The sequence below is a fragment of the Seriola dumerili genome, unplaced genomic scaffold (genome assembly GCF_002260705.1).
Source record: "Seriola dumerili isolate Sdu_G_001 unplaced genomic scaffold, Sdu_1.0 BDQW01000290.1, whole genome shotgun sequence".
Lineage (NCBI taxonomy): Eukaryota > Metazoa > Chordata > Actinopteri > Carangiformes > Carangidae > Seriola > Seriola dumerili.
The window spans coordinates 2,978,419-3,003,746 of NW_019174545.1; the positions used below are offsets into that span (position 1 = coordinate 2,978,419).

Genomic DNA, 25,328 nt, shown 5'->3' on the forward strand with positions numbered 1-25,328 from the left:
TTTGCCTCAAAAGCTCTGACGCAATCTGTGATATAGTGTGACCAAGACAGTCATTTTATTAATCTGTGTCTCCTTGCTGCATCTGACTGTTGGGCTGTCTTTCCTTCCGTATTTCTGAATCACCCAGCTGGCCTATCTGTTGATCAGTGCCCTTGTTGGTATGCGAACTAATGTGTGTCTGTGTGTGTATTGGTGTGAGACAAGGTCAGCCACATTTACACAGTCAGTCTTCTTTGCCAGCCTCCATTTTTCACTGCGGAAGAAAAATCAGCAAAGGCAAGGCCTTGAACCAGAATATAAACAAACAGTAAACACGGCCTCTATCGAGCATCCATCTCACTCTATGTGCCCATTTCCTGTTGCAAAGAAAGTTTAAAGATAAAATACTTGCTTTGACTCAGGCAAGTGCGATATGAGTGTAATTAAGTTTAATTTAATTCTCATCACACTGTACAGTACATTAACTCTGGAGCTGCTTAAGATGCAACATATGAAACAAGGACACAGCTCATTTTCAGTTTGGTTTAGGCATCTATTCAGAGGGCAGTCAGAAAATGTAACACCAAGTACTCAGGAGTAGATTTTTTTAGAAAATGCTCTTTATTATTAAATAAATAAATACTGCACTTTTTAAACACAATAATTTAGGACATTTTCTACCAAGGTGATAATGGCTCTCAAAGGATCCTTAAGAGAATCTCTGATACAGTTTTTTTTTTAATGTCATTCTCTCCTTCTGCTCCCCTCTCTCCCCCCTCCCTCACATCTCCCCTCTGATTCCCAGCTCAATGTGCTGAGTCCATCTGTCAGTAAGGAGAACAAATCACAGTTTTAAAAGTTAGTGTGATATTACATCCCTCCCCCTCACACATACACACTCACACATAGAAATAGCCGAACTCTGGAGCACCCATACACATGAGCACTGCTGAGATGGCTGTGACATACACTGTACATCATTTACAATATTCCACAGTCTAGCTCTGGTTACATTCAGAGCATCAGTTTAATTTGATTGCCTTTATAAACAGCTTCAACTATACTATACACAATTAAGCTGGTGCCAGCCCAGCGTTTGTCTTTACTTCCTAAACATCCCTCTTTTTTCCCCCCAAACATCTGGGGTTCACATTCGTACCAACATACTCAACCCTTCCTCTCCTACAACAATCGACATACAAATCAGCCCTTTTCCATCCACAGTCATTGTGCTACATTTAATTTTTGCAATCTCTTTCAGTCTCTCTAATATTTTTTCACCTGCAGCTCTGCTGAGTCACAAAGGTGCTATGGTGTAGGAATGTTAATTTACTTTGCACTAGTCCATCCTTGGTCCACCAGTCTTGAGCAGATCCCGTCTGAATCATTGTCCCACTGCAGCACTGCAGCAGCACAGTGCATTGGTTTGACTGTTCAACACTGTCCAAAACATATTATTGTAAGTTTAGCTGCATCTCTGCAAGAGCATGTTGAGGGAGTACACCATTCGTTCACGCAGGTCAGTGGGGCAGCCGGAGGTCAGCAGGGAGCTGAGTTTGAAGGTTTTGGAGACACGTTCCTCATTGATGTATGTCAGCATGTACTCATCCCTCTGGCAACACAGGATGATCTTGGTGTGGTCATGGTAAAAGTTGACCTGTGGAGATAAAAAAAGTTTGTTAGTTTGCCCTCTATCAATTTTTGACACAAGACAATTGCAAGTTGTCTTTTTCTCATTTAATTTGTGGTCTAATCCTTCTCCTCTGTTGACCTCAACACCGTGTTGTGCATTGCACCATAACAGTGTTGCTCTGAGCATGCCCAGCAACGGCCATGTTTCCTGCAATTGTGTTTACCTGGAAAGTGCCGTCATTAAAGAGCATCATAAGGGCGCGGTCGGACTTGAGCCACTGCAGCAGGTAGAGTCTGGGCATGTGTGCATCTGTCATACTACCAAGGTCCCCACCCTGAGAAAGCAAAAGAGGTAACACATCAGAATTAGACAGGCTGCAACATGAAAGATACCACTTCTAATGCTTCAGGGGGTGGAAAGACAAAAAGAAACATAACTGCAAGGGAGGGTGGGGGGGTGTAGATTACAGGAATGAAAAGAGGAGTGGGGGAATAGAGATATTTGCTTACATCCATGAGGTTCTCCTCCATGTAGTGGGAAAAGTACTTGAGCACAGTCACTTGGCCCACAAAGTGTTCAGGAACCTCGCAGGTCGGGAAAACAGAACACTGGCCCAACTCTGCATAGTAATGGATGGTCCTTAAAAAATAGAGAGAAGGAGATAAAGAGTTATGCAACCACTCAACCATGCAACCATGAAACAAAAAATACAGTACACTGATTTCTTTACATTTCTGTGGCATTACTAGCTGAAAATAATGTTAATTACAAAGTTTTCCTAACTTTCTGGCCAACACATGAAAATCTACTCAAATGTAAAAGATAAACACTACGCCTTGAATTTGGCAGTAATTAATTTAATTGAAAAAACATGAGCAATTCTATATACCACAGCAAGTTCAAACAAGCCATCTCCATTACATGTGTTGACTAATAACTTTCAAAGGGAGGGTGGAGTGTTGTAAAAGCATAGAATGGTGCATACTTTCGGTCTGGTAGGAGGCTCATGTGAGTGCCGTTGTTGAAGAGAACTCCCACGGTATGATCAGACAACTGGTAGCCAAAGCCGTACTTGTTGGAGTAGTCCACCCATTTAGTCACCCATTGAAGACTACAGCTGGTTGAGCCCTGAGGAATGTCATCTGCTGCAGGGTGAATAAGAACACAAAGAAAGAGGATTAGAATACAATTACTTGAAAGATTTAAATAAATGACAACCTTAACTGTGCAACCATGCTCTATCCCAGACTTTTGTTGAAGCACCCAAGAGCTAAAGAGCTCCTCCAGATTCACTGAAACCTAACTCTAAACTGTACTGTGGTTTTAAACATCAGTAATGAGCTGGGAGGAAATGTGGGTGTGTTATTGTCTAATCATTAACATGCATAGTTCATTACTTTTCAACAAGTGGACTCACCTTTAGGCATATTCTCCAGACATCCCCTCAACACACTTGCAACAGTCTCAGCCACACTCCCTGTTGTGTTGTCTTCCAGACCTTTGGGAGCAACAACAGAGGGTGATTTAGCTTGGTGTGACATACAAGAAATGACTTTGCACTCCAGCTGTCACATCAAATCTCTCTATCATTCATGCACTTATTCAGTTTTCTTGTGTTTAATTTCACAGCTACATGTTAAAAGAGAGTAATATATATATGTTCAATTAATGCCAAATTAATGTTCAATGATTGTGCGTGTGTGAATCCAGGCTGGCGAACTTACATTCACTGCTGCTGCTGCAGCTCCCCAGACTCCCCCTGACGATCAGACGGATGGTATCTCGCGTCGTCGGGGACTGGCTCTCTGTTGCCAGGGCAACCGGGCTCTCGGCAGATGGTGGAAGTAGACTTCCATTCTGAGGTGGGAATCAGTGACGACAGGGCTTAGAATCTGCGAGTTTAGATCATCTCTTCCTACTATGACTCAGCGGTCACCCACAGATGCAAAGTGGCTGGCTTAAAGGTTAAAAATAAGTGCTTTTAGTTTGTTCTGAAACTGTGCTTGTTATAAAGTTTTGTACAGCATCAGAAAGACTCACTGGATTCTGAATATCTATATGGCTGTATGAAGTAAACAACTGCATCATTATGACCTACACTCTTGTAAATATACTTTTTTGTGCTAAATAATTGATCTCTTACCTCAGAAATCTTTTTGCTCTGTTGCTGGCTGATGACAGTTCTCTCCAGGTCGTGCTGCAGTTTGTAGATCTCCTCTTCCTCTTTGGTTAACTTATCTATCAAAGACAATAACAGCACACAAAAATCAGAACAATGCCTTTTTAACCAGCAGCTACATAAACTGACATCAGAACAGCTTGGTGTAAAATGTGACACATGCTTGCAATGATCTGAAAGAACTAGATTTAATGATGCTTCTAGTAGCAGCAGTAATTTGACAAAGTGGAAGATAACTGACTGGTGTGACAAGCGGCATAAGCGCCCAGTGGTAGAGCTAATACTCACTTAAAGTCTCGTAGTATTTGACCTTGTCTCTCTTCCCACCAAAGAGCGCAGCTGCAGCTTTCTTAAAGAAGCTCTTAGCGGGACTGGAGATGTGGAAATCTGGGGCCGAATGGCAACAGCTAGCCGGCAGACGCTCTGGACTGAAGCCCTGTAGAGAACGAAAGTGGGTCAGTGTGCGGCCGGTGGGAAGGGGGTCACTGTTATACTCCTACACTGTGACATTTTGAGAGAGACTGATAGAGAGTGGAACAGATATATCGAGAGGTGAAAATGGCGTCTAACCTGTGTGAAGAAATCATGCCTCAGAATGTGTTCCAGGTTGGGTCTGTCCTCTGGGATCTTGGCCAGCAGGCTGGCGATTAACTGCTTAGCCTGTGGTGACAGGGACGAGGGCAAGGAGTACCGCGCCTCTCTAATACACCTGTATGTCTCCTTCAGGTTGGTGGTTTCAAATGGTGGTCTGCCCAACAGCATGGTGTACCTGGAACAGGGCAGAGGTCAAACGTGAGTGAATTTCCATCACTAAAAATGTACTGATACACAAGTTTCCAAATGATTGGCAGCAAGACAAGTCCAAATTTCATGCCAATGTGCATTTTTAAATTTATGATATATGATTATATGATATTAGACTGTAATCAGTTAATAATTAATAATAACTATTAATATTACTAAACCTTATGAAGTTCCCTAATGATGAATTTACAGTTAGCTACTCACATTACACAGCCCAGGGCCCAGATGTCTGATTCGCAGCCGTGGCCCTGCTTGTTGAGCACCTCAGGGGACAGGTAGTTGGGAGTCCCACAGATCGTCTTCCTCCTGTTTCCCGCTGGCTCCAACTTGGCAGCAAGACCAAAGTCCCCGACCTTCAGCTCCATCGACTCGCTCACAAAGAAGTTACCTGTTGGGGAAGAAAGGGAATGAGATGATGATATTCAACCTAGGATCAAAGGCTGAATAGAGCATGGATCCTCTGATGAACTGATTAAAGAAAAACTAGAGGAGTAAGTGGGCTAGTATCAAAAAAATTATATCCTAGCTGCACAGAATGCATCTTTACGGTTGTGCACAAAGTGTCTCTGCAGTGTAATGTGTCACTGCTGCAAAGAGATTCCTTACCAAGTTTCAGGTCTCTGTGAAGGATTTCTTGTTCATGCAGGTACTTGAGTCCAGAGACAATCTGCCTTAGATAATAACGCACCTCTGGCTCAGTGAGCACCTTGCGAGCCTTAAGGATGTGGGCTAACGACTGTAAAAAGACAAAACATAGAGAGGAGAATGATTATCAAAGCTGCTTCCTGTAGCATAACATAAAAACACATTTTACTTCTTGAAAAAAAACTAACAATTGATATGATGGGTTTTATCACATAAAACTGTTATATGGGTCTGCAGTATCATAAAATGAATTAACAGGTTAGAGTTCTTTTATAGTGGGGGCAGGCTGAGTACTGCCTATGTGCTGCCTCATTGACTTTGGGTGCAATGCAGGTGTTCCAAATCCAAAATCCAAATTTGAAAGACAGCAGTGGCAAAGATGAAGTACAGTGGTTAAAAACTTGAGAATGTGACAAATAGCACTTACTTTTCTACTACAGTATTCCAACAGGATGTAGATGTTCTCCTTGTCCTCAAAATGGTGATAAAAGTGCACTATATGTTTATGGTGCAGTAATCTGTGCAGCTCAATCTCTCTGTCAATCTAGCGGGAGGGAAAAACAAAATGTTCACGATTGTAATTTAACCCAATTTTGTGACATTATGATGTTCAGTCGCACCAGTGCGCACAGGCACCGGAGCCGCAGGCTTACCTTCTCCCGTTGGTGAGGTTTGGAGACGCGCGCATGTGGGATGATTTTGGCTGCGTAAACTTTGCTGGTGGAGAGGTCGGTCATCTCATAGCATTTAGCGAATCCTCCCTGGAAAGAGGAAAAACACCGTTAACATGCTTTGCCTTCAGGTTATGAGGTAAATCCAAAAAGTCGACATCAGATTATTATGCTTGCGCTACCTTTCCCAAAACTTTTCCACGGCAGTAGCACTTCCCCGTGACAGGATCGGTGATTATCCTGGCCATCTCTGAGGGCGCACTACGCTCATCCACTCGTTTTCGGCGAGGTTCGCAGGACCTCTGCGTCGATTCACACATACTGCTGCTGTTTGTCTGTTGGGACCCGATACTTCTCTGTACTTCCATTAGACGTGCTCGCTCGTCCTGTACTCAGAATGTAGCCCGGAGAGTCCGTCTGTGAGCCTTTATACTCTGGCACCCACCCCACCCCGCTGTCTGCCGCCCTCTCTCTGACGTCACGGTGTGAAATGAGAGCATGAGGTCTGCCTGATATCGATTACCTTGCATGTACATAGGTGTTGATGATGGCACAGAGACATGAAATCAAAGGGGATAAAGCAGCGTGAGGATTGTGTTATCAAATATAATTCCAAGCATATTTGAGTATTAGCATCACCAGCCATAGACATAGATGTTCTGTAGTTTACATGTTTTACTCATTGAATCCAGGCAGGTGAATGGACCCTTTACATGTTTGGGCAAAATATAATTCAAGGTGATGAAACTCTGGTGCATCTGGCTGATAAAATATACACTATGCAGAGGGTACATGTTGTTTGTATTCTACTCAGGTTCATCTCATCCTGTGTTTTTGCACCAAACAGTTTGGAGCACTAGCACCCTCAGGTGGAGATTTTGGATATCATTTAGACTACAGTGACGGATGCAAATCTGTTCTCCATTTTAAACTATGTTTACCAAAGACTACGTGTATATTGTATTGCAATTGGACACTGACATGTGTGACTGTTTAGTGTGAATGGAAAAGAGTGGAACGGTTGGAGAGATGGCACATTTGTGTTCTAGTTAGCAGATGCAGGTATGAACTATGAACTACTGGAAAGATGACAGTGTCACCCTCCTGTTTACTGCAGATGCCACAGTAAGACAGTTTTAGTGATATGCACTAGAAAGCGCTCAGAGAGCACATTTCTCCACCATGGCACCACAATCCCTCTAAATATTTTATTCTAAGCAAATGTTTAGAAAATTGCAATCTGTATCTTTACCAAAATAACAATGCAGCTATACACTGTTCACAAGAAAGACAAGAAATAAATGTTAATAAAACCCTAATTCTTAACAAATGATTTTCAAAAGATCCTGATAAGAAAATCAAAAAAAAACAAATCACTTGTTCATTGGAAAATGGCCAAACATTCCAACAAATTTTATTAAAATCTCTTAAGTGCTAACAAACAAGTGGGTTGCACCTGTAAACATGGTTTTCAGACTAAAGTGCTTATCGCTCTATCGAGTTACATATTCCATATGAGCCACAAGGATCAGGTGATGCAGATAATTACAGTATTTTAAATCACCCCTGAGGTGGCCAAGTGGAACACAAAAGCATCCGTGTGCCCAAAAGCTCACTGGCTGGCCCAGAGACGCCACTGAGCTGCAGACATAGGAATTTTTTATGTTTATTTAAAAAACATAAAAAATGCCTAAGTATAACACAAGTTGGACAAAACTATTGAATAACAAACAAAAACAATGAACTTGTAGCAAGCTACTGAGGAGAGTTATTTGTCTTAATGTGGAAACACAATTATTTGTAGTGGAAGAGCCCTTAGAAAGAGAGCTAAAGCCATTGCCATATCTTAGACACTGGTGCATGATGCTATGGCGATGATAAGAATGAGAGAACAAAAAGTAACCCAGAGACTGTGATGTTTACACCACAGTGTTGGGTGCACATTTCAGGTGTGAGCGCACAGTGCTGATGTCATAAGCAAAACTCTCCTCAAGACCGGAGCCGACAGACGACTGGTGTGGCCAGTTGGGAAAAGGAAAACGACAAGCAATGACACGTGCATCATCAGGAAGCTCTTTCAGCAGCTTCTCACCCAGGACCCCCATCTGTAAACCAGTGCAAAATGGCTGAATCAGTCACTTAGCAATTAAATGTTATGTATGGCATAGGACTTATATATATTCTACGGGGGGTATAATTCTTCATAGAAGGAAAACTCACCACTCCTGGAGCAAGGAAAGCTGTCACATTGTTGTACAAAGATAAATCAGTCTATGAAAGAAGAGAGACATAAACATGGTCATACAACAACTTTGATCCGATTTAAGGACAGCAATACTTTTTGTTAAGGTCTTACCTTCCAGAAGTCTTTTTTAACAAAGGTGGCCTGGTTGGAGGGCACTCCTGTCCAGAGCGCCTTGCTCCTGGCATAGGCCACTAAAATGAAGTTAATCTCATACCCTGTGCACTGGAAACCAGCAGAAGAGGCCGCAAACACCTGGGAATCAAATGGAAGTGTGTAAAAATACAACAATGTGTAGCCTAAGAGTAGCAATAGAACACACAAGCATATACAACACAATCACATTTAACCTCCAGCATTGATACAAATCACAACACACCCAGTTTTTCAATCAGATTTCCAATCCTGTTTACAATTGAATATATAATTATAAAAAGACAGGTGCGGCTCACTAACCAGTCTTCCATCTCCTGATCCCAGATCTGCTAAGCGACCTGTTCGTCCCTCAAGCAGCTTCATAATGTTCAGTGTCTGATCTTTACTGGAGGGCAAATAAGGAACCTAGACCACAGTGCAAACACACATTATGTCAATACAAGTGACAGGTTGTACAGTAATTATTGTTAATATTATAAGTCTCTTTAATCTGTCTTTCCACTGAATGAGACTGAGAATCCTAGCTTGAAACACTACAGCAACATGAATCTCCTCTTTTCCACATAAACAAATCTTGATATGCTTCATATTAAATTTTCCTCTGCTTGTAATAGTCTCCTGAGTGCTGTGACTATAACCTTGAATCTAATCTCTCTTCAGAGGAATAGCTTCACAATGTCTGTTTGAATGACAAATATACCAAAGCTCACTCTTGTCTCTAGCTGTGGTAAACTGGGTATTAATCTTTGATAATGTACAGTTCCACTCTTCTCCTAGCATGACAAGTTTTATGAGAAACACAGATGGCATGATGAGTAAAGCAATGTATCATTATTCCAAGGAACACACAAGTCAGTGACATCATAAGTGCAAAGGCAATTACATTTTGATCAAATTCTTTAAGCAGTGATATTAACTTTTGCTTTAAAATTTCCGATTCTCAATGCAATAACAAATTTCTTCGTCATTACCTAACATCTGATAATCTGCTCCTGATCATCATGTTTTCTTGTTCATCTTGTACTGACAGTGAAGAAAAATAGTGCACAAGCCATTATTTTGCAAAAACCGATCTCTGCATGAAATCACTTCAGATTAATGCGCCATAGACGATGGTGCAGCTCTCCATAAAACATAATCAGTTATAGACTTACCATTTTTCTTCTTTTCCCACATTTGTTGCTAGCACAGAGCACTAAGCTCCAAAATAAGCAAATTATCGTTAATGTGCAAGTTAGGCTCTGTCTTCTTGGATTTCACACAAACATGCAGCACTTGACATTTGAAAGAGTGGAAAGAGGGAGGAGCAAAGCAGAAGGGTAAAAACAAAAAAAAAAAAAGGAAATCTCAAGCACCTTGAGCTTCCACGGGACTTTACGAAAGCCAGGTATTGCAAAGAGACTCCATACTCCATACAGGCCTGTGAGAAGAGCACCTGTGCAGGCTGTCAGTACAGGATGGGGTCTGTTGGTGGGAAGGACCTTGCCATGTTCCTGCAGAATCATCTCAATGGAGTCCTCCATCGCAAACTGTCACCAATATGGTTAAAAATACAGCGAATGAGGGGAGATATTACTGCAGCCTCTAGAAAAATCTATTCTGTATGGATATATCTCAAAAAAACAAACAAAAAACGTCTAATATCTATATCCAACAAAAAAAATGCTGGATTATTGAGCTCATGAAGAAAACCAATGACTGAGTTGTGCTCATTGATGGCTGTTTCTCACTGTTTCACTGTTTGGAGAAACAGTAGACCACGCCAGCATCCTACATGTCAGCCAAAACCAGTATTGGCCATTATGTTGGCCCGAGTCCTAAAATGTTCCCTGGATACACAAGACAGACTGTAGTGTTTTTGGTCAGATGGTTTTGTAAAGAAATCAGCTACCAGTTAAGAATAACTTTCCTAATGTCTGTGCTTTTAGGGAAAATAAATTTTTCATAGGTCTTCAAAGAATCCAGTCTATAAAAGTAATTCACTAAAAGTTTGAAGGTAGCCTATATTATTTTAAACGCCATAATCTGCATTAACTGTTGAATTTCATTTAGAAAACAGTGACATTAAAACAGGGTAAAATTGCTCAGGATAAAAATAACTTTGTCACTCATTACCACGAGGCAACAAGAGTTAGCGGCCAAGAGCAAAAGATCACCAGAGAACCCCTTCCAACAGCAGATGGTGCTACGGTGGTTTCCTCATGCATAAACCTTCTAGAAAAGTTTTGTTTTGCACGCTGGGGTCATGCACATGTATTTGAAACAACAGCTCGGTCTATTAATCAGACCAAGAAATTTTGCTGGACAAGAGGAGCTCTATCAGATAAAACCGAACTGAAGTAGCGTCAGACACGCTAACAAACATTTCGCTAGGATGTTTGGCTCTGGATGAAGTCGGTGCAAAACATTCAAAATTGAACGAACGAGTGAATAAATAACATTATTGAGAGCGAGATACATATATATATATATATCGAACATTTTTGGTACATTTGTGAAGTTATAACACAAAATCTTGACGTCTGTAGAGACAGACACGTTTGTGCAGCCTACCTTACCCGCCCCCTCGTCTACTGCGCACTCAGCAGCCTGCACACACATATATACACACACACACACACACACACACACACAGGTCCTCCTGTCAAAGGGCAGTCAGTCAGTCCGCTCCAAATCCCGCCCAGTAACTGCATACACGCCCTATCAGGTGTCTGCTAACTGGCTGACACAACGCCTGACAGCCACAGTCAGGATTTCTATCTACCTTGTACCACGGTTATGTAATATCTGTTGTGTCTGGTGCTGTGGTGGTTCTTAACGCATGCTGGACTATTATAAGCAATGTTGGCTTCAGGCGTAAAATGAGTAATAGGAGCTAGTTAGCCTATTTGAGGGCTACAGATACAGGAAAATGCATAACAGTTGCTGATATGAGCCTCACTCACTACAGTTGCACCTCTCAAAATAATTATGGAGGTTTTATAATCCGCCTAAAAGAGGGACCGATGAGATTACAATTGGAAAGATGTCAATGTCTTTCACTTCCGCTGCGGCCTCATGCTGCTCTTGCTCCCATTGAAAGGCCCGTAATAATAATATTCATCAGCACTCAGGCCGCTCTTGTTTGCTCAGCCGCTTGTTCTCTGAAGCGAAGAGCAGGCTGCATGGGCGGGTGGGTCGGCAGCAAGACCGACCGAGAGTGACGCAAAAGGAGAGGCTATTATATTTGCTTCCTGAAAAAAGATAATAATTCATGCTGCCCAGCTGGGAGTTTGTTTGCTACTGGAGTGAATTTTAAAACAAACAGGTGAAATTTTGCTGTGGATAAAATGGATTTATATGGGAAGGTAAGATGTTTGATTTTACTATAAGGCTATGGAGAGAGGGAGATATATGTATAGGCTATACATGGGCTAAATTATACAGCCATAACATGACCATACCATGGTTTTTATTAAAGAGACTGAACACTGAGAGGCTGAACAAAGGTTTACAGCTTTGCTACATGTAGTGTGTCTCTTGCTTGATAGGGAGCGCGTCTACGGTTTGATGCTTGTTAAAAAAACTACAAAGGGTTTTTTTCCTGCGCTTCCACAGTAAATCATACAGCTGTTGACAGCTGGGACGCGTTGCATGCTGAGTAATGTAGTCCAATCTGTACTTTTGACATCGTCCTCTGCCCTGCACTGATACCCTGCAAAAACTACATCCCCCATATTCTTGACCCCCCTACCCCCACCTCACACTGTGACGTCAAGGACACTCACGAAACGCACTTTCCTTTGCTCGTGCTCATCTCACGCGAGCCAGGCTCGTCAACTCAGGGGCGCGTGCCAGATCCGAAGCGGAGGGGACAGCTCCCAGGTGCTGAAATTGGTCGGCGCTCCAAAGAGAGACAGAGAGACAGAGGGGGGAAGAAGATCAACGCCTGCATTTGACACAAACATAAAAACCGTATTCTGCAGAACAGGGGCAGATACAGGTAGAACCGAGGCCTTCAAAACAGGTTTGTTAAAACAACGTCCTCAACGCGTTTATGTGGTTTTGTGTTGTAGTTACGTGGAAGAATTTCATCAATAGATAAAATGACCTCCTGCCCAGATTCTCTTGTCGAACATTATCCGGCTGCAGCTCCCTGCTCATCGTGTGATTTTAGATCAGGTTGACTGTTTTTTTTATTGTGGTGTGAGAATATCAGCATTGCACTGATATTTCAAAAGCGGTGTCCTTGCAAATTCTGCCTCAGTGGTGTATTTTTTTGACACACGGAAGCGAACAGTAACCCAATGCAGGATGTGCAGGATGGAGGTCCGGCATCTTTTCTAACTGCATAGGCTGCAGGGAGAGCTTGGCTGCACATGTATGGCATATAAGCGCAGTGGCTTTGTCAAAACATTCACCTTGGAGCAAAGATGACTGTGCTCTTGTCATCCTGCGCGTAGTACTCTTGTCCTCTTAGGTCGGTGTCTGCTGACAGCCTGCACAGAAATGTTCAGTGTAGATGCGCTGTAAAGGTGAAAGAATCATTACCATTACATTACCATGTCCTTTGTATAACTGAGCTTTAGCAGTTCTAATATGGACGCAGATTCCATGTCTGGTGAAATTTTAATGTTTTTCTAGTGGTTAATGTCAAATCAAAACACCACAGTCTCTGGACTATTAATAGTCAAGTATGAATTGGAACAAAAGAGTGTTTGACATGTTTTTGTCCAATACAATATAGGAAAATAAAAAGCAATATTTGCCCAGCACATGAAAATACTGATGAGTTAAATGTTGCTTTTTAAGTTATAACAGTGAAAGCATAAATAATCATAATCCTCTAATTTCCTTATAGGAATCATTTTGAAAAAAAAATGACTGAAGAGAAGACAAACTCAGCTTTTTAAAATCCTGCTTCTCTAATACTCATCAATACAACAGCTTGCTGTGTTGGTCATGCTGGTTTGCCTGACACAGCCTTCTGTCACCTCTGATCTGTGACCTATACAACAAGCTTGTACCTCTGTGTGCAACATTTGTAGTGCTTTATCTCTCTCTTTTTTTTATAATGTGTTTAACATTTGGGTGCATATGTTTTGTGTGTTGCAGCTCTGAAAAAGCTTCACATTAGCTCAAGGTGAAGCTCTTTATGCATTCATTTCTTTTTGTTTCTGCAGATGGCTGCTACTCAGGATGTGAAAGGGAAGGGAGAGGGAGGGGACCAAAACTTTGACTACATGTTCAAGTTGCTGATCATTGGCAACAGCAGCGTGGGCAAAACGTCTTTCCTGTTCCGCTATGCCGATGACGCCTTCACCTCGGCCTTCGTCAGCACAGTAGGCATCGACTTCAAAGTGAAGACTGTGTACAAGAATGACAAGAGGATCAAACTGCAGATCTGGGTATGAAATATTAACATCCAAGCATTAGACATTTAGATGTGTGCCACAAAATGTTTGATCCCTGAACAAACCAGATAAAAGTGGAAGTGGAATATAGCTATCAAAGGTGTGTTATTTCTGCTCATCCTGCACCCCTTGGCTGGAGAACATGATAACAACTTGCCTACTGTTAAACTTGAAAAGCCTGTTTTAGCCACATAAACACATACATTTAGAAAGCTAAACCCTTCATAGGATTTGCATATGATCTAATGATGGTAAAGGAAGAAAACATGTTTCTACAAAGCAGCAACGCACAGAAAGCCACAGTTTCTCCTTTACATTTACATTTACTCATTTGGCAGACACTTTTATCCAAAGCAATTTCCAAGTGAGGGACATGTCATCCCAATCATGCACACATTTCTGCTCAATTCAGTCAAATCCAGAACATTTGCACGTTGAAAGATGGCTCATGTCTGGAGGAAATCTGTTTTCTGTAGTCCTCCAAGGTCTCCTGGAGGACTACCTAAGCTCTAAGGGGGAAGGGACTCTTCAGAAATGCCCTGCCCCCTTGTTTCTCTTGTTTTCTCCATCTTTGTGTTCCTGCAGAGTGACTGCTGTCTATAAAAGCCTGTCAATCTATGCCCAGAGCCCACTTTCCCCTGACCTCTGCCCATATCTTTCTCTGTTGATCAATACGTTTCAAGGACTGTGACAGGTTGCGACTTAATTGCTGTGCGCTTGGCCATACAAAAAAAGTCCTGCGCACATGGGATCACCTATGCATTAATCCAATTTTGTTTTGGCTCTCAGGATGGATCATGCTCGCTTGGTATGCATGGACAAACCTCCCTTTTCATCTCTTGTTACAGAAAAGCTTTGCATCATGTTATATATACTTAAATCAAAGTGAAGCTAATCCAACTTCTTTTACCATGTGAGCTTCGTAGGTATAGATAGAGTTGATGATTTCACTTATAAAGGATTTTTTTCACTATCCTAATCAGGCAATTTTATAATATTAGTGTTTTAATCTCAACACTCAATCTGAAACAAGAATATGTTTAGTGTATTTTTCCTTTAGCCTTATGTGTGGCACATCAGCTGCATGCTTAATTAATTGAAGAAAGCTTCAGGAAAGGCTCTATTGTGTTTTCTCGGTTTAAAAGTCAGCGATGTAAGGACGGAGACAGATGGAAGTCTCAACATTGCTGACAGGAGACTAGTAAGTGTTAGTTTGGCACATAGTGGGGAAGATCACAGAAGCAACACCTTCCTCAGAATGTGTGGGAAACTGAAGAATGTCTGAGGCTTTTTAATTAGGAGTTCATCTGAGCTGTTGAGGCAGTTTGTCTTGTAATACCTCTGAGATATTGGGGGTGGGGGGTTATTTTAGATAGATAGATCTTTCTCTCTATTCCTTTCTATTTTTTCCTGTCAGTCTTTCTCTCTTTCTTTCCCTTAGAGGGTTTCCTCTCTGTTGTTATAATAGTTGTCTTTTGCCACAATTAGCCATCCCCAGACATTTGATGTTTGCTAATCACATAAAGATGTGATGAGTGAGTTTGAACAGTCAAATGACTAGGCTAATCAGGATAATGTGTTTTGATCATTAGCAAAGACAAGCATATTCAGAGAGAAAAGGGAATGCCCTTGCATCCAGTTAATTGGCCTGTCTTTTTTAATTGGGCTCAGAGAGAGCTGAGACTTACAGTAAGTGGCCATTTAAGGTGATGGCTATTGGCTAATGTCACTGTGCTAGTCACACCATTAATCTGCTGAGAGATAAAAGCGTCATAATGCATCATAGTGCTGTCCCTGTTGTCATATTAGACTGAAGTGAATGAAACACAGTGAAGCGTGTTGCCTAGATGAACCTTATGAAAAACTGAAGAGTCCTGGCAATTGTCAGCCTTCGCTCACTACCGCTCCACTTGAGCTAGTCAGCTTCCTGGATTGATTTCTGGTGAGCTGTGGACTACAAGAAAAGCGTTTCAAGGAGCTCCAATTTTCAGGACTCAGCTGTTTTTTTTCCCCCATCCTGCTTTGTCTTTTTAGCTGAGAACTGGCAAAGCAACTCACAAGAATAGCCTGAATATGCAAAGGTCATTGTCAAGCACTCCGTCAAGAATCAATAGGTGACTAAAATGTCCATAAGTTACAGTTCAGACGGATATGAAGCTGTCATTCAGATGACCGGAACATATTATCATCATGACTTGGCACAGCCACAGTATCAGGTAAAAACATTACATGAAGCGTATTCATCATCCGCTTTTATGCTATTCAGAATATCTCTCCACAAAAGATACTATTTATACAACACTCTCTAGCTGCTGACATTAAAGATGCACACATTCACATGCATTTTTGTGTTATTATAAAATGACAAAAGGTCCTCGCAGTGGTGTGTGTGGAAGCTTGGCAGGCTATGAGCTCTGCCTCTGTGGAGTGAAGGTCAGAGCTGTCCTCTGGCTATAACAGGCACACTGTTGCAGCCATGTGCAGACTGACAGAAAGCAAAACCACTGTGGCAAATACAATCCAGTGCTGCCTGTCGGGCCTCTGTTTAACAAGAGCCAAGTAGAGCTGCCAGAAGTCCTCCATCATGATTCACAGAAGCCTGCAAACACACTTGTTGTGGGAGGAGCGACAGCAGAGTAAACATGCAGCATAAACAGGAGGGACATCATTGGGATTTATTATTATTATATAACTTATCTGAAAACAGTAAATGGACACATCTATAGACAATCACAGGAAAGTGTATAGATAACCAGGTTAAGATCAAACGAACAAAAATATGCCCAAACTCATAGCCTTTCCTTCCTTATGACCTCTCTCACTATAGAAAAGCTTCATCTGTCTGTACTGGGGTCCATTAGCATTTTCATTGACATCTCATAGCAATGCAGTGGGCGCTTGTTTCCAGGGTAATCTGTGTACAATGTACTACTCCTCGAATGCTGTGTAATCGCTCGCTCGCTTTGCCTTTGAGCAATTTGTTCAGCCTTATCATGAACAGCAAGCAGATTCTCAGTGTTTAAATCATTTTACTTCTATTTTTAGCCCATTTTCCCTAAGAAATGGGTGACATAAAGCTGAGCTCTGAATACTGCACCACCAAGTGTTTAGCACAGCTGACTGATTATTTTATTGAGGAGAGGAAAGAATCTATCACATCAGCCAAAACTGAATCGCTGTTTTTGGCACTTCATCAATGCAAAGCCAGTGAGGCAATTAGCATAATGATTATTTCCACATCGTGAGCACAATAAATGAAGCCATGAGTAAATGTGGAAATAAAATCCCAAATGTTGCCCTGATTTAAACCAGAAGAATCTCTCTGTGTATAAATAGCTGTATATTAATAATGTAGACATCTCTGCTCATTTACCATTATGGATTTGCATGTTTTGTGATGGGTCACGTCGATGTTGTTGAGCCTGACAGTGTACATGTCAGTCAGCCGGCTAACAGCAATGCTAAATCATGTTGTCTGTGTGTAGGACACAGCAGGCCAGGAGCGATACAGGACCATCACCACTGCCTACTACCGTGGGGCTATGGGCTTCATTCTCATGTATGACATCACCAACGAGGAGTCCTTTGGCGCTGTGCAGGACTGGTGAGTCATCTTGGTATGTTTTTTGACAGTTTTGTATGAAGTTATCCTCTCTAGGGCCTTTGCACTGTGTATCAACAAAAGAAAAAGAACTTCCTGTTTGTCTCCATAATGTACATGTCTAAGCGGTTTGCCTATATCCTCCTTACAGCAACAGCACATCTCTCTCTCTCTCTCTCTCTCTCTCTCTCTCTCTCTCTCTCTCTCTTTCTCTCTCTCTCTTCCTCCAATATTTGACAGGCTTGTTATGTAGTGAGTGTGTGCATCTTTGTCAGGCTTGGGAATCAAAAGGAGACCTGTCAAGGTCATGGCTCTGGTCCATTTGTGAGTCACACAAGCGTCTGCAGGCTGAACAGTAAATCTGAGCCAAGCCCAAATGTTGGTGACTTATGATGATGCATTCACGTCTAAACAGGTGGCGCTCAATCAGCTACAGAATCAAGGTTTCTGGGTTAGAATTGCTTGCTCTAGAAACAAGCACAGTCTCATCAGAACAGCTTTGCTGAAGCACAGAGAAATTTCAGCTCTGCTGTTAGAGATAAACGTGTGTTTTGGTTTAGATTTTGCTGATCTTTCTCCTCTTTTCAACCTGACTCTCTCCACAGGTGTTGTGTTGAGAAACTGTCATTCCCCACTTTATTTACACCCTGGCGTCATGCATATATCTTCCTCTGCCAGCCCAAAGAGATTATGTGAGAACAGAATGAACACTTTTGAGAGGAAAGATTTCTGAATCACCATGGTAATATACTCTCGGCAAGCTGCAAGGAAATGATGACATGACTCACACAGACATGATAGAGGTGCTGGTATTTTTGCAGTTTACACTTCACCTGCATGCCACGTGGCGTGCGCCCATTGTAGGACTATGACAATTGCTATTAAGGCCAGTGTCTGCTTAGCCATTGTCACTTAACTAGCAGCACTTGACAGCTGCTGTAGGAAGCACCTGTCATGGCTAAAGCTGCAGCATTTAACCTAACTGAACACACATTTAAAGCTTGGTGTTCTTGATGAAATATTTAACACAACACACAGCTGGGATGTTGCAATCTATTATTGGCATGAATTGTATTAAAATGAATTTCCCGTCTTTGTGAGCGGAAAAAACAAGGCTTTCTTGTAAAGAGAGGTCGCAGCCAGACACAGCTATTATTCTTTCAAGGCTTGTCTGACACTTTGATGGAATACACCAGTCTGAGCACTGTCTGTGATGGGTATCTTAATTAATGGAGCCAAGTGTGTCACTGGCAGAGACAAGCCTGGAGAGTTACCTGTGAGCTTACTTAGCAGACAGTGCACAAATCCATCAACTATGTAGAATGGAAGAGGCTGGTTTTATATAACCAGAATCCTTCATTTTTTGCCTTTGCCACAGGCTTTAATTCCACTTTCTCTCTCCCTTGTTCCTTGTGACAAGGTTGGAGAAAAAAAAGAGGTTTCCATGGCAACGGCTCCTTCCCCGACTGTGGCTGAATTAAGCTTGTGACGTGCTCATTTCCTGTCTGTGACAGAGACAAAACAGAGAAATATTGTAATGCTGACATCAAATGTGGCACTTGGATAAAAAAAAAAAATTGATCAAATTAATCATGTTATTCACAAACAATTAATTTCATTTACAACAATAATATTAAAGAATTTATATCTTTTAATTTACCATTTTTCACCTGTCCTCTGATCGCTGGTAAATACAGATCCTTAATATCCTGCATATGTAGCTTTGTAAGATGTGATACAAACACAAGTGATTTTCTGTCAGTTGAATTCAAAATGACTCCACATTTGAACTGCTATAAAAAGTCAGGACTAGACAGAGAGAGGAGGAGTGCCCACATCATGCTACTCTCTCTCTCTGTCTGTCTCTCTCTCTCTCTCCTTTCTTCCTGTCTTTCTTGCTGGGCTCTTTTTCTTCTGTGTTCAGCCCCTTGTATGTTCACTGCCCTACTTTCAGTCAAACTGCAACACCACAGGAGAAAATTTGTTCCTTAAATTCCTTCCCATATTGTGTGCAGATTGCAGAGGTTAGAACTGTGCAAGTACATCACTGACTCACAGTAAAGCTCCTGTAATGCCCTGCTATCGTGCAGAAACATTTGACATGGCTCACAATGCAAATTATTTCTTTACGTACAGTATATGTGCTGCAGGCAGTGACTGATGTAACACATAGTATCTGATAGTCATTATACTCACCTTTTGAAGTACCAATTAAGTGTAACGGTGATAAATGTAATACTGTTTGTAAGATAGGAGGCTGTCAATTTATTGAAGTTAAATTTTTCAATAAACATCCTCCTCCTACGTTTCAGGCAAGGGTGTAGGTTTAGACACAACGGCCCTTCCACCACTCCAAAACAAAGAGGACTTTTTAATGCTGTCAACCGAATGGTTTAGTAACATGAACATAAAAACTATACACAGTGACAGATGAAAGTCTAAAAGAAAGTTTCTAGGAAATTACCTGTTTACGGAAAATACTTTCTTATATTCAGTATAGGCCTACTAGTGTTTCAGTTCCTCTTTTCTCCCATATTTCACATTTAAAACTGGTTCCACCTTGACCAGCTACAACAGTAAAATGCTGCTAATCCAGTGATACATCAGTATTAACAATCTAATAATGTAAGGCTGGTGACGTGAGGTAGCTAGTAGGTTTCAGTATGGCTGCTGGCTGGTTAGCTTAATACCTATTACATATGCTTTCGGCTGTGAAAAAGCTCCTCCTGTCTTTTGGTGGCATGATATCTACAAAGTACAAAAAGTGTTGGCATGGACAAAATTTAATTTATGCGTGCTGTGCAGTTCAGGCAATAGAGGAAAGGGAGTCATTTGAAATACTACATTTTCACCCATGCTTGAGGTCTGGACTGACGGCACTGACAACTTACTGCTGTTAGCACACTGATACGCCCTCAACTCTTCCATGTCTGGCAGTAAGTGCGAAATTTGCATATGACGTGAGCCTCCAGATAGTCTCTGCCCTTTCAACCAATCAAACGCTAGCATACCTAAATTGGTTGTCTTGGAGACGTAGCCTCTGGGAGCACACATCGGAATGATCTAATATGACTTCACTCCAAACATAGTACGGACGAGTTCACTTAAATATCGGTAGGGACAATACAATAGTCTACTTTGGATGATAGAACCACAATGACCCAACCCAAGCTAGCTTAAGTAATGGCTTAAAAACTAAAGACACAGAGCTCAAATAATGAACCGCTTGTGATGTTTTTGCCTCTTATGTATCATGGCTGTTTTGCCCATGTCTGCTGGATGAAACCCATAAACTGTGTGGCTGCAGAATGTCTCAGGCTGTTGGTTTGCTGTCATACATTTAGCAGCTAACCAATCCGAAGTTAGCAGGAGCCAAAGAACCGATCCAAAGCCCTTATATTTCTAGGACAGAGTCCTGGTGTGTACGACAGACATCAATAGCTACAAAATAGCAAATAATAACCTACTTCAGAGCAATAGCAAATGCATATTTCCAGTACAGAGCGGCAGTTGACCCACTTTTCCACTGCTGCCATCAGTGACTCAAATATTACATGATGCCAAACGAAAGGTGATGAAATCACTGTCCATGACCAGTCCAAATGGCGAACAAACTTTACATCATGTCCGTCCCTCTGCCATCTTTCATGTCGGTTTCTAAAGGACGCCGTCCAATAAAAAGTAGCACAAGAACAATTCTGGACACTTTCTTGTAAAACAGAGCAAAAGTGTTTAATTTGACTGTGATGTATTGTTTTGTGTTTGTTACTGATAACGTGCAGGTCGACCCAGATAAAAACCTACTCATGGGATAATGCACAGGTGGTGCTGGCAGGGAATAAATGTGATATGGAGGAAGAGAGAGTGGTCTCAGTGGATAGTGGCAGACTGCTGGCAGAACAGTTGGGTAAGTCTCAGAGCAACATTCACCCCTCTGTGTATTTCACACAGGGTGACACCAGCATTATGTTGTTGTCATTACATAAAATCATGACTTTTTAACTTGTCACTTGCTGGTACTTATGTTGCCTTTGGGGATTTTAATAGAAATATTGCCATGCTGTATAGAATTTGAAAAACTGAAATTGTCGCCTTCAGTAGCAACAATAACTGTCAACGTTTTTTTCTCAAAAAATGACAGAAAATCATATTTATCTTATCATCATTATTTGGCCTTTTCCTGTCTCTTCATGCTCTCATGTTACTCACTCTTCCTCTTCCCAAGGTTTTGAGTTCTTTGAGACAAGCGCCAAGGACAACATCAACGTGAAGCAGACCTTCGAACGTCTCGTCGACCTAATTTGCGACAAGATGTCCGAGAGCTTGGACACTGATCCGGCCGTCACCACGGGAGCCCCCACTGCCAAACTCACAGACAGCGCTCCGCCCCTCCAGCAGCCCGGATGCAACTGTTAGTAACCGATGTCAGGAAGCAAAGGGAGGGCAGCACAGGTCCTGTAAGGTGGTAGAGTGTGCAGAGTTTTGTTCTCCCTCAGCGTTATCACTCCTGCTAGTGCTGCTTTCTCTGGACTACAGTTCAAACCCTGGTTAGTAGTAGAATTACAAAATGCTGTCGTATTATCTCTCAACTTTATCACCTTATTATCAAGAGCAAATAACCAGACAAACAGACATGGCTATTGTAAAATGTGTAACATTACAGGATATCTAGAATATAGAGACACCATATTGTCATTCCTTGGCTAGTTAGTATGGTTAGAAACCAAGTATGTTTGATAAGGCTGGAAATAGTTCATAGTCATGCTGTACAGTTACTCCTGAAAACCTTTAAACTCTTTAAGACCTAGAATAATTATAAAATGAGGGATGGAGTTAATGAGTGCTTTGATAATTTTTTTATTTTTATTTTTTGGTACTGTATATTTTTTTTTTCCTTTTATAGGTCTATTTTGTTTCCTAAAGCTGCCAAATCTATGATTTAGTGCACTATAGGATGTAGCGGTTTTCTTTTGTGTAATGAATGTGTGGTGCTGTAAGTGAGTGTGGGTTGCATGAGTGTGAGTATTGTGTCTGAGTCACAAATGAGTGCAACTTTGTCATCTAAAAATCATCTACCTTGGATAAAAAAAAGTGGCCTTTTAGCATCTCCAACACGGCCTCTGTACGTCCCTCTGTTAGTCCCTTACTTTTGGAATGAATCCAGTGTGTATAACGTTGATGTGAGTACTATTCCACGTTTTGCTGTCTGTAGATGTGTGATTTCACTGATAAGTAAAGCAACTCTTTCTATGTGCTTAGCCTCTAAGATGACCCTTTATAGTTTGATGCGATGAGCATGCTGCCAAAAAGTCATATGTGCTGTTTAAAGATCGTAAGATAGGCCTTACCGAACCTTACCATCCTCAACTCCATACGATAGCAGTGATACAGCATTCATCAAAAAAAAATCTCACACTGACTGACAGTACAGTGTATGACATACAAATCAGCTCTGGCATTGGAATAAACAGCCATATATAAAACGTACTATTTCATTTTTGAGTCAGCATGCTAAAATTTCATGTTTGTACTATAAAATTAAGTCCCTCCTGAAAGAAGAATCTCAGTAAGCTGTTTAGAAAACATCATAGACATGCAGTAGTTTAAAATGGGAAGCTCCCCATAGCAAACATATACAGTACTGTAGTGGTCTTAATAACAATAAGTCCATATAGTATAAAACTTGTAGCTTATTACAAAATCCAGAAAGCCTTTCAGTTCTGCAATTCATAGAAGAAGAAAAAAAACATTTGTGCCAAAACATTACAGTTCCTTTCGAGTCGTCAGTTGTTGCATAGTTGAGTAAAAGCTCCAAAAAAATGCATGAAGTCTGTCCTGACTTATCTATGTAGATTTATATAATAAGATAGTGTATATATCACTCTATGTTACAGATTTAGGAGCATTGTCATAGCACTTGCTGTGAGATGCAATGGGCCAATAAGTGCAATATTTTATGAATTAAACCCTGTACATAGTTTCTCCTGTCCTCGAGTACAATGACTCTGTCTGCAGTATGTGAGTGACAGTTTGGTCAGAATGGCTCTGAAACTGATGTACAATGTGTGCTTCACTCAGTAACTGCAGCCACTGAATGTGTGACTTGGTGTGTGCGTGTGTGTGTCTGTGTGTGTGTGTGTGTGTGTGTGTGTGTGTGTGTGTGTGTGTGTGTGTATGTGTGTGTGTGTGTGTGTGTATGTACCTGCCATATTGAAGAGACAAATTACGTAATATATTGTATTGTTTGTGTATACCTTTTGTACAAATGTATTCACGTACTAAATGCTGTTCCTGCTAACTGTTGGGTGTTGATTGAACTTGTATTATCATGTCAAAATGCAGTGTTGTTGTGAAAGATAGTCAGGGAGATAACTTAGTCCATGCCATATGCCATACTGATGTAATTCCAGAAAAAAGGGATACACATAAACTAGTTCAGAGATCCTGCGCATATGTGTGTACACGTGCTCTGTGCGTGTGCATTTGTGTATGTGTGTGATATTATAATTTTATGCTAATAGCCATTAAAATAAATTATTGTAATGATCTAAAGTCAAGATTCATTTCACAAAGGAATAGTGAATGTGGCTGTTCAGATGCCAAAACAGTCACTCTGGTCAAATCTCATTTTAAAACACTACGACTTTACATATAACTGAATATATTTGTTTCTTGGAGTGCAAGCAAAGTAAGAGGTATGTTTTTGAGATTATAGGAAATAAATCAAATTCTATCAGTGGGTCTGTGTGTTCTCTGCCGCTCTCTGCTGACTATATGGAAGCACAGAGGAGGAATTCAGTGGCTGCTGCCCCGCCTGCTGTTTCAGTAACCTCCCTCTGTTCTGTTGATGCAGCACAGAAGCCTTGCTCCGTTTCTAGGCACTGTGCGCCACCTACTGTCTCAGCGCTGTGTCTGCCCCATGATATGAGATGCTCTGGTTGGTAATGACTGAACATTACAGTATGTTTACTTACATTTTTGTTGAGTCAAATCAAGTACTGTACTAAACTTACTGTACTAAAAATCTGGAGGTACAGTAGTACTGTGAGATCACTTACTTGATTACTTCAATTTTCTGCTACTTTTACTTTTTTTCTTCTGCACTCAGTTTCAGTGGACAATGTTTTACTTTCTACTCCCCTACAATTATGTTACAACTATACCTTCTAGTTACTTTGCATATCTAGATTTTAAATACAGGACTTTTGATGAGTTTATAAACTATGATGCATTGATTTAAATTACAGCAAATTACTCAGTTGTGACAATTCCTCAACAGCTAGTAATGCTATGATGATGTAGTTCATGGCATCTTTGCCTCCAGCAGCTACAATATGAAGATGCTGCTTACACAGTAATAATGATCCAATACATATTATAAAATCACAGAGAGGTCACTCTGCTGCAGTATTTCAGCTTTTTTATTACTTTTAAGTACAAATATTAAATGCAAAACTTTGTTTTTTTTTATAACTGAGTATTTTCTTTTTGTGGTGTTACTGCTTTTACTACTTAAAAAGGACTAGAATACCTATTATAATATTAGTTAAATGTGCCAGACGTGTGTGTATTAACCGGAACAGATAGTTTACTACTGTGGAATTAACAAAACAAACAAATAAACACGATTTAAATGATTAAATAATTAAATGATGAGATGATCACTATAATGCACTTTGTAGCTGATATTGACACTGGTGAATTTACTGCTCATGTCATTCAGCTGTTGTAGCTGATAGAAAGTATCACACAGAGATAGGTAGTATACAAAGGATGTCATTGTTCATAAATTTTTTACAAAAGTTGGAAATAAAGTATGAAAAATTAGGCATATCATTTAAGAAGTGTGCAACAGCCTTCATTTGTATCGGTTATTTCTCTTGATTCTTTCAAAGTGATTTATACATTAATATCAATTGCTGGAAAGCACTGTATGACAGACATAGTACATTAATATGACTTTGTTAAAGGAACAACATTTAGTGCAGAAAAACTACAAACCAAACCCACTGACATGTCACTGAG

At 40.9% G+C, this 25,328-nt stretch overlaps 3 protein-coding genes across 3 annotated transcripts; 1 reads left to right on the top strand and 2 right to left on the bottom strand.

Annotated features, from left to right (window-relative positions):
• Positions 1-577: 577 nt before the first annotated feature.
• On the bottom strand, positions 578-6,317 carry plk2 (polo like kinase 2). The gene is made up of 14 exons (XM_022757678.1): positions 6,094-6,317; positions 5,894-6,001; positions 5,668-5,784; positions 5,202-5,331; positions 4,800-4,983; positions 4,362-4,560; positions 4,080-4,227; positions 3,756-3,850; positions 3,337-3,469; positions 3,030-3,110; positions 2,598-2,757; positions 2,122-2,251; positions 1,836-1,946; positions 578-1,636 (listed from the first exon to the last, which is right to left on the bottom strand). Exons 1-14 carry the CDS (start codon positions 6,277-6,279, stop codon positions 1,445-1,447), a joined length of 1,974 nt encoding a protein of 657 aa, XP_022613399.1. The 5' UTR covers positions 6,280-6,317; the 3' UTR covers positions 578-1,444.
• Positions 6,318-7,772: 1,455 nt separating this feature from the next.
• LOC111230937 (protein FAM173B-like) lies at positions 7,773-10,896 on the bottom strand. The gene is made up of 6 exons (XM_022757834.1): positions 10,863-10,896; positions 9,665-9,838; positions 8,610-8,714; positions 8,268-8,408; positions 8,132-8,182; positions 7,773-8,016 (listed from the first exon to the last, which is right to left on the bottom strand). The coding sequence occupies exons 2-6, from the start codon at positions 9,830-9,832 to the stop codon at positions 7,831-7,833; spliced, it is 651 nt and encodes a 216-aa protein (XP_022613555.1). The 5' UTR covers positions 9,833-9,838; positions 10,863-10,896; the 3' UTR covers positions 7,773-7,830.
• A 1,184-nt stretch (positions 10,897-12,080) lies between these two features.
• Positions 12,081-23,849, top strand: rab3c (RAB3C, member RAS oncogene family). Its single transcript, XM_022757766.1, has 5 exons — positions 12,081-12,315; positions 13,472-13,696; positions 17,188-17,306; positions 21,086-21,210; positions 21,529-23,849. Exons 2-5 carry the CDS (start codon positions 13,472-13,474, stop codon positions 21,717-21,719), a joined length of 660 nt encoding a protein of 219 aa, XP_022613487.1. The 5' UTR covers positions 12,081-12,315; the 3' UTR covers positions 21,720-23,849.
• The last annotated feature ends 1,479 nt before the right edge of the window (positions 23,850-25,328 follow it).